At 51.2% G+C, this 15,817-nt stretch overlaps 1 protein-coding gene across 4 annotated transcripts in view; it reads left to right on the plus strand.

The window, feature by feature from the left end:
• The window catches only part of PPP1R7 (protein phosphatase 1 regulatory subunit 7), a 73,002-nt gene that overhangs the window by 56,363 nt on the left and 822 nt on the right, over positions 1–15,817 (plus strand). For all 4 annotated transcript variants that reach the window (XM_054038943.1, XM_054038941.1, XM_054038938.1 and 1 more), the window contains 11 exons: positions 30–167; positions 392–490; positions 591–693; positions 2,043–2,154; positions 4,931–4,985; positions 10,761–10,858; positions 11,905–12,056; positions 13,284–13,489; positions 14,230–14,372; positions 15,159–15,249; positions 15,579–15,698. In XM_054038943.1, coding sequence (XP_053894918.1) covers positions 30–167; positions 392–490; positions 591–693; positions 2,043–2,154; positions 4,931–4,985; positions 10,761–10,858; positions 11,905–12,056; positions 13,284–13,489; positions 14,230–14,372; positions 15,159–15,249; positions 15,579–15,698 — 1,317 coding nt within the window. The remainder of the gene's footprint in view (positions 1–29; positions 168–391; positions 491–590; positions 694–2,042; positions 2,155–4,930; positions 4,986–10,760; positions 10,859–11,904; positions 12,057–13,283; positions 13,490–14,229; positions 14,373–15,158; positions 15,250–15,578; positions 15,699–15,817) is intronic.

The raw sequence follows: 15,817 nt of genomic DNA on the forward strand, positions 1-15,817 counted from the left end.
CAAAGTGATGCCTTTTCCCACTGTCCTAGGAGCGGCCGCGACCCCAGTTCACTGCCATGGCTCCCATGACGATGGAGAACCCAATTACTGGAGCAGAGGAGCCATATTTTCCCAAGCAGAACCGCGTAAAACGGGTCATGGCTGGATTGATGATCATCATCATGATGGTAAGGGCACTGCAGGCCGCTGCCCTGTGCCTGGCTCTGTAGGTCTTTCATGGAGTCTGCAGCTCCTAGCATGACTGCCTCTTCTCTGCATGCTGTTTGCCTCTTACTGCCTGCGTGGCTCTCCCATAGCTGCCAGTGCCCCCAGAGATCAGAGCAAGCCCAGCTCCCCCAAACACACTGTAGTTCCTGATGGCAAGTTGATGGCCATTGGGTTGTGTTTGCAGATTGCTGTGGTTGTGATGTTTCTGATCTCCATTATCCTGTACCGGGCGATCGTCAGCATCCTTGTGTCAAGATCTGGGAACTTCCTCTTTGTGGCATCGGTAAGAGGTAGATGCAGCCAGCTTTGCCCTGGGGTTTAATGGGCTTGAGCAAGCCCCAGGGGATGTTCTGGTTCATTCCCTCTGCTCTCCTCTTTTCTAGGCATCTCGTATTGCCAGCCTCACGGGCTCAGTGGTGAATCTAATCTTCATCCTCATCCTCTCTAAAATTTACATTGCACTGGCCCATTTCCTTACCAAGTGGGGTAAGTGGTGGAAGGGAAATTGCACAGACTTCAACTGTGGTTCCCTGGGACAGTTCCTGACAGGCCTGGCTCCCCACTCCTTTGCAACTTTTTCATTGCACTCACATCCACCTGCACAAAGCAAGTGTGAAACACTGCCATCTGATCTGAGAGGGAATCACACCCACTCACACAGGAGGAGAGAATCTGGTCCATTGTCTTCATCTGGATTCTTACGCCATTAAGCAGGGGCTGCTAAAATAAATTGGATTTAGGTGCAGAATGGAAAAGGCAGACAGACGAGGATACAGACAGGTCAGGAACTGATAAAGGTGGAAGGGCTCAGATCAAAGTAGAGAGGTACCAAGGCAGGGAATGAATGCAGGTGTTTGGTGTAGGGTCACCAGGTTGCCACCTTTCCCAGTTTTCATGAGTGCTGTCTTAGGTCCTGCAAGCTAGATAGTGTGACACAAGGAAGGAATTTGTCTCATAGGGCAAAACATCAAAAGTTGCAATGCAGGAGTCCTGAAGTCAGGTGTCCAATGGCTTTCTGAGGGTCCAGGGCTAATGCTGGCGGATGCCTGGGAAAAGCATTGTGTGTGCAGAGGGATGCTGGAAATAATTAGAGAAGGCTGAATTTTTTTAACAATCTTTTTGATTAATATTTTCATTTTGATTGAAATTTTCTTTTTTTGGCTGTGGGGCGGGGGAGGGGAAGATTTGATTTTCATTTAATCAATAAACTGAAATTTAGTGACAGGTGTTGGATATTTTCTACCGAAAATTTTGAACTTACAGGAAATGAAAATGTTTTTGTTAATTTTTTTGCAGAATAATACAGCAATTTTTTTGACCAGCTCTAGAAATAATATTAAAGGATATGATCTTTATTAGCCTTTTTAAAAAGAAAAATAATCTAATGAATTTGCTAGTAGCTAGTTTATAGGTACAGTACAACATTATTGCCCTCTGCCAGACAGAATCAGAACTGTACACGTGTGTGTCCTAGGCCCTTTACTGCTGACTGTTAATCGAGATTCTCCATAGGCTCAAGAATCAGGGCCGTGGGCTTGTGCACAAGAGGGACTGGGTTCTATCCTGGCTGTCGCTATGACGTTCTGCATGGCCACACCACATAACATAACACCCGTGAAATCCTAGGTGACCATGCATTTGTTGGAAGTTTTAAAAATACAGACATCTTAAAGATCAAACAAAAAAGCCTCCTAAACAACACACAGTCATCCAGGTTCTTCTGTTAGGGATGCTGTTGCCATGGTTACTGGGTGACAGGAGTAAGTGCTGCTAGTCTCCTTGAATATTGCCGCAGGGCAGAGCTGATGCTGTCTGTGTGTGTTGCTCTGCCACAGAGATGCACCGGACTCAGACGAAGTACGAAGATGCTTTCACCTTCAAAGTGTTTGTCTTCCAGTTTGTCAATTTCTACTCTTCTCCCATCTACATTGCATTCTTCAAGGGAAGGTAAGACATCTCCAGGGGAGGGCAGCTCTTGCCTCCCCCACCCATCCCCCAGCTCTGGGGCATGGCCCTCTCCTCCAAACATAATCCCATTTTAGCTGGTGGCTAGAGTTCCTGTGGCTGGCCCAGAGGTAAGCGGCTTTGGGACCTGGTGATGTGCAGTTCCAGTGGATAGCCCTAGAGAAGTGGTTCTCAAATTGTGGTCCACGGATCATGAGTGATCTGCCAGCTCCATTCAGGTGGTCCGCGGATAGTTCCCTCTAAGGTGCGTGGCCACACATGAAACAATGAAGGGCCACTCACCTAATTAGTGGAGCTGCGCAGGTGTGGCTCCACTAATTACGTGCCTGAACCCTGGAGAAGATGCACATGTAAGGTGAGGTGGTGGCCTTGGGGGGAATAGGGAATAGTTGGAAGGGGGCAGTGGAGTGAGAAGAGGGGGTGGGAGGAATTTGGGACGTGCAGGGCTGCGGTGTCCAGAGAAAGAGGCGACTTTCCCCAGCTCCAGGGCTGTGGCTGCCAGGGAGAGACGGCCCTTCTTCCCAGCCTCAGCTCTGGGTGGGGCAGAGACCCACCCCTTTCCCAGTCACAGCTCGGGGGCTGCCACGGACGGGGGGAGAGGGCACATCCATCGCATTAGAAAGGTAAGACTACTGATATTAAAATATGAGGTGTGTGCTTTTATTTGTAGAACAAAAAAAGTTTATTTTTTTTAACATAGCGCTTTTATCCAAAGCGCTTTACAATAGTTAGCTAACAGTACAAACAACATTGGAAAGATCATTAAGTGGTCTGCCGACAGGGCCGGCTCTAGGATTTTTGCCGCCCAAAGCAAAAACAATTTTGGCTGCCCCCCCATTCTTTAATTACCCTACCCCGGCCCCGCCTCAACTCCGCCCCTTCCCCAAATCCCCAGCCCTACCTCCTCCCCCCAGGCTCTCAAGCCTAGGAGGGAGGGAGGGGGAGAAGCGGCGCCCACGCCGCGGCCACTTGGAGTCTCCCCCTCCCTCCCAGGCTCTCAAACCTGGGACGGAGGGGGAGCAGCGGCGCGCGAAACGGCCGCTCGGGATCTCCCCCTCCCTCCCAGGTTTGAGAGCCTGGGAGGGAGGGGGAGACCCCGAGCTGCCGCGGCGCGCGAAACAGCTGATTCGCGCCGCTGCTCCCCCTCCTTCCCAGGCTTGAGAGCCTGGGAGGGAGGGCGAATAGTGGCGCGCAAATCAGCTGTTTCGCGCGCTGTGGCAGCAGCAGTGGAGGTGAGCTAGGGTGGCCGGGGCACATTTTTAGGGGCGGCATCTGGCGCCGGCCATGCCGCCCCTAGAAATGTGCAGCCCCAAGCACCGGCTTCTTTTGCTGGTGCCTAGAGCCGGCCCTGTCTGCCGAGACCCTCAGCAATTTTCAAGTGGTCCGCGGGGGGTGGGGTGTGTATGTGGGGGGGAGGGGGAGTTTGAGAACCACTGCGAGAGAGAGACAGGGAAGCTGCAGCACTGCTGCCATCTAGAGGCAATGAGTGGCATGCGATGGAATGTGGGGGTTCCCGGCACAATTCTAATGTGGGAAGGGGCAACTAGAAACCACCCTTGTGCCTGTGTAGCTCTAAAGCAGCCCTGTATCCGTCCAGGTGTGCAGTGAGCATGTCGGAGAGCTATATGGCCTTTTCAGTGTATGATCCCATGGCACACACAGCCAGTTGTTCAGACTGTTGAGGGGCTGGGGGTCCTGTATCAGAGGGGTCTCTGTGTGGGAAGCTGAGTTTGGGAAGCACATGTCCATGGGGAAGCCCCTCAAAAGCTCAGAGCTGAGACTCCTTGGGCAACTTGGGGCTTCTGCTCCCTGATGAGGGTGCTTGTTGTGTGCAGAGCTGGGATTCTGAAGGGAAGCCAGACTGTCGCTGTGTTGCACGGGGAAGGTCTGCTGTATCAGCAACTGACGGACCCTGTTGCAAGGCCCCAACCGCCATTATTTTATATAGAGGCCCCCGCTAAGATCAGGGCCCCGTTGTGTTGCCGGGTGCTGCACACGCAGTAAGACCCAGCCCCAAGGAGCATACAATTGAAACAGTGGGTGGGAGAGGAAACGGGCACAGGCAAGTGATGTGACCTGCCCAGGTCTCACAGCAGGGCAGTGACAGATCTGGGGATGGCACGCAGGGCTGGAGTTCCAGCCCAGGCCTGATCCAGGACCATGCTGCTCCCCAGAACTGATGGAAACGGGATCTGAAGCAGAGGGGTAAACAGGGGAGTGCTGGGGGTAATTGCAGCCAGCATCCTTGTATGTAGTGGGCTAAAGTTTTGCTTCAAATGCCTCTCACACATGGAAGGGATGAAATTAACATGAGGGGCAAGTCCAGGGGTGCCCTTTGATGATCTCCTTTCAGACATGCACCATTGCACTGTGTCCCTCCTTTCCCCTCTGTTGGGAAGAACAGGGCACAGGGTGAGTGAGAAATTCCTGACACACATGCTTCCATCACGGGATGTTCCTGGCAGGCAGAGCTGGCCTCCATGCACATCCACAGGGTATCGTCAGTGCTGGCTTCAGATGTGGGCTGAGGGAGAAGAAGATGAAGTAGGTCTGACCTTGTCTCATTCAATCCAGCAGGACTGGCTGAGTGGCGTCCTCAGCCTCCCAATGGAAAAGGGTGGCTGGGATGTGGGAGAGGGCACAGTGCATGACAGCACCACCTCCCGAGTAGCCTCAGGAGGAATAAGAGATTGATGAGGGGGAGCAAGGGGTTCAGCTGTGGATTTATTACTCTGTCTTGCCATCCTGGATTTTCCAGGTTTGTAGGCTACCCAGGGCACTACAAGACCTTGCTTGGGATCCGCAACGAGGACGTAAGTATCAGCTGATAAAGGTTGAGAACATAAGAAAGGCCATGCTGGGTCAGATCAATGGTCCTTCTGGCCTAGAGTCCTGACACAGCCAGGGCCGCCTGGGGGGGAAGGGGGGGGCAAGTGGGGCAATTTGCCCCAGGCCCCACAGGTGCCCCCACGAGAATATAGTATTTTATAGTATTGCAACTTTTTTTTATGGAAGGGGCCCCCGAAATTGCTTTGCCCCAGGCCTCCTGAATCCTCTGGGCGGCCCTGGACACAACCAGTGCCAGGTGCTTCAAAGGGAGTGAACGGAACAGGGCAATTAGTGAGTGTCCATCCCCCATCGTCCAGTAGCAGTGTCTGGCAATCAGAGGTTTAGGGACACCGGAGCATGGGGTTAAAAGGAGGTTGGAGTCTCGGGTGAGGGACAGTGTGAGGTAACCTGCCAAACAGAATGGGGACCCTTTGCTGGAGTGGCAGGAAACACCCCAGTTGCTGCCCAGCACTGTGCATGGGGAAAGGCTCCAAAGTTCTCAGGACAGCCTTGGCCAGAGGAGGAGGGAGGCCATAGCCAGCTTCAGTGCCAGTGTAGTGGGCTCCTGGCCTGGCCCCAGCCCGAGCTTGTGCGCTGCCTCCAAGACCTCTGACAGGACTGACACACAGGCTCCTCTGGGAGTGAGGAAGGCCCAGGCAGGATGTGGGCATAGCGCAGAGAGGCGCAGGGGCATAGACTCATAGACTCATAGACTTTAAGGTCAGAAGGGACCATTATGATCATCTGGTCTGACCCCCTGCATGCTGCAGGCCATAAAACCGTCCCTACCCCTTCCCTGGACTCTGCTGTTGAAGTCCCCAATCCTGTTTTAAGTGACTTCAATCAGCAGAGACCCTCCTGCTAGAGATCCCTGCCCCATGCTGTGGAGGAAGGCGAAAAACCTCCAGAGGCTCAGCCAATCTACCCTGGAGGAAAATTCCTTCCCGACCCCAAATATGGCGATCAGTAAGACCCCGAGCATATAGGCAAGAGTCTCCAGCCTGACCCCTGTCAGCCATTATACTATTTACCTACCATTGCTTGGTTTTCCTTGACTACTATGCTTTACCATTAAACCATTCCCTCCATAAACTTATCTAACTTAATCTTAAAACCAGACAAGTCCGTCGCCCCCACCGTTTCCCTCGGAAGGCCGTTCCAATATTTCACCCCTCTGACGGTCAGAAACCTTCGTCTAATTTCAAGCCTGAACTTACCCACGGCCAGTTTATATCCATTCGTTCTTGTGTCCACATTAGTACTAAGCTGGAATAATTCTTCTCCCTCCCTTGTATTAATCCCTCTAAAGATAGCAATCATATCCCCCCTCAGCCTTCGCTTTGTCAGACTAAACAACCCAAGCTCCTCTAGTCTCTTTTCATACGACAGGGTTTCCATTCCTCTGATCATCCTAGTGGCCCTTCTCTGCACCCGTTCCAGTTTGAGTTCATCTTTTTTAAACATGGGAGACCAGAACTGCACACAGTACTCCAAATGAGGTCTCACCAGCGCCTTGTACAACGGAAGCAGGACCTCCTTATCCCTACTAGATATACCTCGCCTAATGCATCCCAAGACAGCATTGGCTTTTTTCACCGCCACGTCGCATTGTCGACTCAGTCATTCTGCGGTCTACAAGGACCCCTAGGTCCTTCTCCTCTTCCGTTACTTCTAACCAATGCGTCCCCATCTTGTAACTAAAATTGTTATTAGTCATCCCCAAATGCATCACCTTACACTTTTCACTATTAAATTTCATCCTATTTCTGATACTCCAATTCACAAGCTCATTCAAGTCTCCCTGCAGGATATCCCTATCCTCCTCCGAATTTACAACGCCTCCCACCTTCGTATCATCCGCAAACTTTATCAGCCCACTCCTGCAATCGGTTCCGAGGTCAGTTATAAATAGATTAAATAAAATGGGTCCCAAAACCGAACCTTGAGGCACTCCACTAGTAACCTCCCTCCAACCTGACAGTTCACCCTTTAATACTACCCGCTGCATTCTCCCCATTAACCAATTCCTTATCCACCTCTGGATTTTCATATCGATCCCCATGTTTTTCAGTTTAACCAATAATTCCTCATGGGGTACTGTATCAAACGCTTTACTGAAATCCAGGTATATTAGGTCCACCGCATTTCCCTTATCTAATAAATCCGTTACTTTCTCAAAGAAGGAGATCAGATTCGTTTGGCACGATCTGCCCTTCGTAAAACCATGTTGTAATTTATCGCAATTGCCACTAACCTCCAGGTCCTCAACTAGTTTCTCTTTCAGAATTTTCTCTAACACCTTGCACACTACAGATGTTAAACTAACAGGCCTGTAGTTACCTGGATCACTTTTTTTCCCTTTCTTGAAAATAGGAACCACATTAGCTATTCTCCAGTCTAACGGGACCACCCCCGAGTTTACAGATTCATTAAATATTATCGCTAATGGGCCTGCTATTTCCCGTGCCAATTCCTTCAATATTCTTGGATGAAGATCGTCCGGTCCTCCCGACTTAGCCCCATTAAGGCATTCAAGTTTTGTTTCTACCTCGGATACGGTAATCCCCCATCCTGAATGCCCCTCTGTAGTGGTGCTAGTATCCCTAATACCTTCATTGGCCTCATTAAACACCGATGCAAAATATTCATTGAGATATTGCGCTATGCCTAGATTGTCTTTAATCTCCTCTCCGGCAATAGTCTTCAGTGGTCCCACCTCTTCTTTCTTTGCTTTATTCCTATTTATGTGGCTGTAAAACCTCTTACTATTGCTTTTAATTCCCCTCGCTAGGTCCAACTCTACACGGCCTTTGGCCTTTCTCACTCTATCTCTACATTCTCTGACTTCACTTAGGTACATTTCCTTACTGATCCCTCCCCTCTTCCACTCTTTGTACGCTTTCTGTTTTTTCCTAATCGCCCCTTTGAGTCGGTCGCTCATCCAGCTCGGTCTAAATCTCTTGCTTAGTAATCTTTTTCCCTTTTTTGGAATGCAGGCCTCCGACAGCTCATGCATCTTTAACTTGAAGTAATCCCAGGCTTCTTCTGCCTTTAGATCCATTAATACGTTTGCCAAATCCACTTCCCTTACCAGTCCCCTTAGTTTGTTAAAATTAGCCTTTTTAAAATTATAAAGCCTAGTCTTTGACTTAATTCTGTTACTCCTTCCATGTATTTTAAACCGAATTAGCTCATGATCACTGGAGCCCAAATTGTCCCCTACTACCACTTCCTCAACGAGGTCCTCACTACTTACCAGAATCAAATCTAAAATGGCCTCCCCCCTCGTCGGCTCAGCTACCACTTGATGGAGGAATTGATCAGCAAGCACATCTAGGAACATCTGAACCCTATTATTGCTACTAGCGTTTGTTCCCCAATCTATATCCGGGAAGTTAAAGTCCCCCATAATTACACAGTTTCTATTAGTAATTACTTCTCTAAACACATTAAATAGTTCCTTATCCATATCCTGGGTCGATCCCGGCGGTCTATAGCACACCCCAAGCACTATCCCCGGAGAGGCTCTAGTAGTCCTATTACCCAGTGTGAGTATTGTCCAGACGGACTCTGTGTTATCTAATCCATCCACTATTATTTCTTTACAGCTTATTTCACTATTGACATACAATGCCACCCCCCCACCTTTACCTTTGTTCCGGTCTTTCCTAAACAGCGCATACCCCTCCATACCTGTGTTCCAGTCGTGACTGCCATTCCACCACGTTTCTGTTATTCCTACGATATCTGGTTTCAGCTCTTGGACCAAGAGCTCCAATTCCTCCATTTTATTACCTAGGCTTCTGGCATTGGTGTATAAACACCCCAATGTATGTCGTTTAGCCTGTCTCCCATTAGTAGCAGTATATGTTGCGGGCCTCCTTGCGTCCTTCCTATCTCCAATCTCATCTCCCTGGCTATTTCTCCTCTCATTTTACTCACCTTTTCCATACTGGAATCTGGCGTGGAGATTAACTGTGCATCTCCCAACCATCTCCCCAAACTTCCTAGTTTAAAGCTCTTTTGATAAGATGAGCCAGCCTCCCTCCCAGAAGTCTATTTCCTTCCCTACTCAGGTGAAGCCCATCCCGCGAGAACAGGTGTCTGTCCCCGAAAGCCTCCCAGTGGCCATACATCCCAAAACCCTCCTTATAGCACCACTCTCTTAGCCAACTATTTATTCTCACTATCCTATCAGCCCTTTGCTGCCCTTCCCTCGGAACGGGCAGAATCCCACTAAAGATAATCTGAGCCTCTATCTCCTTGAGCGTCTTCCCCAGCCTGGCATAATCTCCCTTGATTCTCTCTAACGAGAACCTAGCTGTGTCATTCGTTCCTACATGAAGTATTATCAAGGGGTTCTTACCTGCTCCTTTTAGGATCCTTTTCAACCGCAGGTCCACATCGCGTATCTTTGCGCCAGGTAGACAGCACACCCTTCTGTTCTCCGGGTCTGCCCTGGTCACAGGCCTGTCCAATCTCCTCAGTAAAGAGTCTCCAATTACATACACCTGCCTTCGCCTGGCAACAGTGCGATCTAGTAATCTAGTCTCTAATCCCTCTAGTCCTGACCTGTGCCTGTTCCTATCTTCCCTTAAGCTCCCCCTTATGCCTTCCTGATTCCTCCCGGGGCCCAGAATTGGTGCTGTCTCCATCAACTCCTCCCCTCTCTCTCTTGGACTAGCTGCTCTTCTCTTCTTCCTCACTCTCCCACCTTCAGCCGCCACCTGCTGCCCCTCCACCTCGCTATCCAAGCACTCGAACCTATTCCTGAGTTCTATTCCCCCCTCACTGGCCCTTCTTTTCCTTGGCCTGCTTCTCACAGTCACATGCTTCCACCTCCCATGTTCTCCCCCTTCCATTCCCCTCTCACCGTCCTCTGCCTCTACCTGCACCGCAGGGCAGTCTCCTTCAGCTCCTCCTTGCCTGTCCTCCATCAGCTGCTCAAACCCCCGCCTAAACTCCACCAGGGTATCTACCTGCATCTCTAGCCCCTTAATCTTTTCCTCCAGTAACACTATCAGGCGACACTTCATACACACATACCTGTGTTCCAGCTCCCCTGCTAGGACCATATACATACCACAGCTTCCACATGCCGCCATCTGCATTCTGTCTGCTGCTGCTGCTTGGCTCATGGCTGCTGTAATCTCAGCCCACAGCACCTGTGGACTCAGAGCACACACCACACCGCGCCCTCCTGCCTCCCCCTTTACCTCCCCCTGCAAACTCCCTCTCAAACTCCCCTGTTAGCCGCCCTGTTTGCTGCCTCCGTGCCGCTGCTCACAGCATGCCTGGGGAATCCCCCTCTCTGGCTGCTAATCCCCCCCAGGACCAAAGATAAGTGGGGGTGGTCAGACTCCACTCCTGCCCCAGCCACCTCAAGAGCCCCTTCTGCTCATCTGTCCAAAGACTAGTGGCAGCAGCTGGGGCCACTTGTTCCTGGCCCACCCCACCCTGAAGTCGGCCCCTGGGGCTACCTTGAGGGTTGGGAATGGCTGCTGGGGGCCTGGTGCTGCAGGCTGCCTCCTCCCCATGCTCCTCTGGCTGCTGGGACACCACTGACGCCAGGACATGGCAATGATGCTGGGGGCCACAGTGCACCAGCCTGCTATGCTGTTAGGGCAGCGTGTGTGGCTCAGGAGTAGCCTTTCCTGTGGGAGGTGGAACCTGGTAGGGCCCCCCCACCCCCACTCGAACCTTCTGAGCTTGAGGGCAATGTGCAGCGGAGCTGATGTGCCTCTGTCCTACCCACCCAGTGCGGGGCTGGCGGCTGTCTCATTGAACTCGCCCAAGAGCTGCTGGTCATCATGGTGGGGAAACAAGTAATTAACAACATGCAGGAAATTGTCATCCCGTAAGTACCGAGTGTGCTATCAGGGCAGGGGGTGGTGGAGGACCAGAGCCCAGCTCCACAGGGACCAGGGGGAGGGGGACTCAATCAGGGTAAAGACACCTGTGTGTGCGGCCCCATCTGCTTGTCTTGTGCTTGGCAGGTGGCTGCAGCACCTGCCCCAAGTGGTCTGATGGCTGTGGTTTGCCCTATGGGGCCGAGCTAAGACAGGTCCAGTGCCCAGATGCGCCAGGGCCTGTGACCACTGCCCTCTCCTCCCACTAGTGAAGGAAGAGGGGAAAGTTGCAGGTTGTGACCACTGGTGGGCGTTGCTGTGACAGATTGATAATGAGAGTGGGGGATCCACAGCCCACGTGAACCAGTCAAAGCAGAATAAAGTTGTTTTGCAATAGGTCTCACGGCAAGTTAACCGTGTGCATTATGGAGCCTCTGGCTTCCCACTGCCACTGCCCCCCCTCCTGCCCACAAGCTCTGTCTGCCCAAGGATTCTTCATCATGGGCTCCTGCCAGAGGAGGCATTGGGGGAAGTGAACCAGGCCAGGAATGCTGGAGCTGGGAGGGAATTTTCATGGCGCTTTTCTGGAGTAATGTCCAAGCTCAGCTCAACCGAGACTCTCCACGTTTGTCCTCTGTCATTCCCAGGGCAAAGGCATCTCTGCCAATGATCCCTAGCTGCCAGACCATGGGCTGCTGGGCATGCATTAGAGCAGTGTTTCACTGGGGCCTCACCCCACAATTCGACACAGAAAGGGGACTTAAAACCACCTTTGCTCCCATCCTACTCTGGTGCCAAGCCCAGTCCAGCCTGTCTAGAGAGTCTGGCCCTGTTCAAAATAGGAAAGCAAAGACACTTTCCCCCACCCCGGATTCCTGGCTGGCACTAGGGCTGGGTCAGGGTGTGTTGGCAGCACTGCCGAAGGTCCCTCTGATGCTAGCTGCCTGAAAATGCCAGGGCAACTTGGCGAGCCAGCAGAGCCTATCAGGCCAGTAAGAGTGAGACTGGCCACTGCAGTGTCTGCTGAGGCATCACCCTTTCTCTGCTCCCCCAGGAAGCTGAAAGGCTGGTGGCAGAAGTACAAGCTTCGATCCAAAAAGAGGAAAAGCAAGGAGGCCCAATTGGGCCTGGCGCAGCAGGTGCCCTGGGAGAGCAACTACGAGCTCCTGGTCTGTGAGGGGCTGTTTGACGAGTACCTGGAAATGGGTAGGAACCAAATACCAAGTCTGCCACTTTGGGAGACTACTAGCAAAGTGTCTTGGCCAAGCAGGGTCACCTGATCATTGACAGCACCAGTAGAAGAGGCTGGAGGTCAGAGACTTCCTCAAGGGAGGAAGTTTTTGCAGTCGATAGTGTTGATTGCATGTGCATCAATCACTTATCCCGCTGACATGCTCTCTGGTGCCCGCTAGTGGTGATGATTTGGGAAGCAGCACTTTCTCTAGCACGTTCACTTGAGTGAAGCCCTAGAGAGTGAACTCGCCTGCCTAGCCTTGGTGTTGAATATTCTGAGCTCTGGGATTGCAGTCAAAGGTCTAAGGAAACCCTGCATTAGAGGTGGTAGCCTTGTGAAACTGACCCCAGAGAGACAACTCTGCCTCCGAGAGGGGAAATTGGAGCCCAGGCAGAGAAAATTGGATTATGCAGCAGATTCTATTGCCCCATCTCACCCTGCCTAACAGCCCTGCTGGGTCTGACTTGATATACAGAATATCCCACAGGAAGCCTCCATCCATCTCAGGCTTGGAGTTACCCATGGCTCCAGCTCAATCTTTTCCACATCGCAGCTTCCTCTGCCTGAAGGCTCCTCTCACCTCCCTGCTGGAGCCAATCACAGCAGTGAATCAGTGCTAGCTCTCCAAACCCTTTGCTCGGCCATGGCCACACTATGGTTGCTGCCGGCCCAGGTGTGTCAGTCAGGTGGCTAGGGGTGATGGCTGACAGAGCTGTGCCAGCAGAAGTCCATGTAGATGCAGTTATACCAGCTCAGCTTTTACCAGTCTAGCTTGTTTGGCTCATGGGCGGAGGTTTCACTATCCTGGTACCCCCAGGTCTAGTTGCATTCATGCCAGGAGTGCCTGGCTGGTACACCATACGGGCATTCCTATACTAGTAAAGCATGCCTCATGGCCTGAGGGAGCTCCTTCTCCTTACCAGGATCTGTCAGGTGATGCTGGTAGCCTATTACAGATGGAAAGCAGAGGCCAGTGCATCTCCAGGAACAAACCAAACAGTGGCCCACTGATCTTTGGATTGCAACATATTCCCTGGGGACTCCCTGTTCTTATCCTTCAGAAACCAGAGACGATGGGGAGGGGAAGGGGGACCAGACAGGCCACGATCACTGCTGAACACAGCTCACACAAGCCATCCTCTGCTCTGCTTGCCCACTGTGAATGTGAGCTCTCATGATTCTTTCCTTCTGCACAACAGTCCTGCAATTTGGATTCATCACTATCTTTGTGGCAGCTTGTCCTCTGGCGCCCCTTTTCGCCTTGCTCAACAACTGGGTGGAGATCCGCCTGGATGCACAGAAGTTTGTTTGCGAGTACCGTCGTCCTGTGGCTGAGCGGGCCCAGGGCATTGGCATCTGGTTTTATATCCTGGAGGTCATCACCCACTTGGCTGTCATCAGTAACGTGAGTAGCGCTGGGCAGTGAGGGAGAGGGAGGAGAAGCCAGCTCCCAGCATTCAGACACAGCCAGCCACGTTGCTGACAGTTAATATAATCATGTAGCATTGTGGAGTTTGAAGGCAGCCACTGAGCAGGCCAGTATTGGGGACAGGGGACTGAAAGCCAGAACTAAAGAGAATGTTAGTGAAATCCCACTTGGCAGATACAAGTCTGTAGACACGATATAGTAACTGGAGCGTATGCAGAGCGGTCGTATGTGAAAGAACCAAGCTCAGATTCGAGGGCTGCTACAGCTCACGCCTCTGGCTCAGTAACCCCTTAAAAAGGTACTCTACTATTGGAGCAGTGTTACCTGACACAGCCTGCTCTGACAGGTTCCTCATCTCTGCAGCTTAATTCCCAAGCACAACGGGACTGGTTTTCAATGACCAGTGAGAGCTGTGCAGTACTGAAGGGTGTCTGCATTTGAAGAATAAATGCTTGCTGCTATAATTGCCTGCAGGGCTGGCAAGCCTCAATCCAAACTTTCACTGGGGACTTGCCTCAGTAGGAAGTGCAGGATCAGAGTTTGGGTGGGGGGTTGGTGTCTGGGAGAGGTGGTCCAGCCAAACGCAAGAGTCATACAAAGCTTCAGAGTAACAACACTTAGCTTGAGGCTCAAACAGGTATGCTGAAAAGGTGTGTGGACATCTGTAATGTGGTAGGAACCTGGCTGTAGCACTAGTGTTTTCCTCCTTATTTCAGGCCTTCTTGATTGCCTTCACTTCAGACTTCTTGCCCCGGCTGTATTATCAGTACACCCGCGCCAGTGACCTGCAGGGCTATGTTAACTTCACCCTGGCGTATGCTCCAAAGCACTTTGCCTCACAGCACAATGTCACGTGCAGGTAGGAGTCCCAGCTCAGCTGCTTTTTTTGGGGGGGGGCCCTCAGGACAAAACTCCTTCCCATTCTCCATTTGAATGGCAACCTCTGATTTTTCCTAGTGTTTGTTTTCTCTTCAGGGCAGTTCTCTCCTCTGTGGGGCCCCAGCCATGTTTGGGAGTGAAAGATGGGCTCAGGAAGGCACATGCTTTGTTTCCACTTACTTTAGCACAGGTCTCACACAGGATTATTTCACACCAATTATTGAGAATGCTGCCCCATGCAGCAAGGGGTGGGAGAGGGAAGGGAGACCCAAAGGCTAGTTCAGTTTATCAGGGGACAAAAGATACACCATTCCATAGACACATCCAATTTACACCTGAGTTAGGCAGTGCAGCATTAGCTTCCCTAGGGGAGTGACACTCGGGTCCTCCTTCATGTATGTGGGGGCTCACCTCTTTGTGCTCTTGTTGTAAATCAGTTTTGAAGGAACTTGAATGTTTTTTTTAACTGAGCTACTTCTACTGTGACTGATTTACCTTGCTGCTGCTTGCCAGTCCTGGAGGAATGGGCACATACTCCCTCCTGGAGAGTTGGCATTAGCCATGCCTTACACCCAGACAGTTCATGGGTCAGATAAATGCCAGCAGTTATTAATCCTTAAGAGTGATTACGTATGTGGATGAAGTCACAGAATGCAAAGTTGTAGGAGTGAGACTACTAGTGGTTGCCCTGAGGATGTTGACATGCAAGGGCTCCTCTTTCCCAGCTGTGACGCATCTAGGTGCAATGTTATCTTCTCTTCCCCAGGTACCGTGCATACAGGGATGAGAGCGGAAGGTACTCGCTAACCTATTGGAACCTACTAGCAATTCGCCTGGGCTTTATTATAGTGTTTGAGGTACCTCCCTCTCATTTTCCTCAATCAGTTCCCCCTGCCAAAGTTTTATTCCTTTGCTGTCCCATTTCTCATTCTAAGTTTTTTTTCTACACCTGTCCCAAGGGCATGTACTGTCCAGCACTGCCTGTTTCTGGCCAGGCATAGACGTTGCCCCTGTGGAATTGAAGAGTGTGTGCTCTCTGGGGGATACTGCTTGGTTCAAGTCTTTTCAGTGCCTGTCCCATTCCCTGCAGTCAGGCACTTCTGTGCTGTTCCTTACTCATCTGGACTTGCTTTGAAAAGAATCAGCTGTCTGACTGGACACATTGCTCTTTTCCTCTTGTTTCCAGCATGTAGTTTTCTTTATTGCTCGTCTGATAGACCTGATGGTGCCTGACATTCCTGAGTCACTGCAGATCAAGGTGAAGCGTGAACGTTATCTGGCGAAGCAGGCACTGGCTGAGAACAAGGTAAATCTCAGGACCCATGGTCTTTATTCTACATCGGGTAGTCAGTAGGTGGGCTGTGGGCCACATCTGGACCGCCAGATGCTTTTGAACAGACCCTCACATCTTTTTATTTACTTGGG

Source organism: Malaclemys terrapin, chromosome 9 (assembly GCF_027887155.1).
Source record: "Malaclemys terrapin pileata isolate rMalTer1 chromosome 9, rMalTer1.hap1, whole genome shotgun sequence".
Lineage (NCBI taxonomy): Eukaryota > Metazoa > Chordata > Testudines > Emydidae > Malaclemys > Malaclemys terrapin.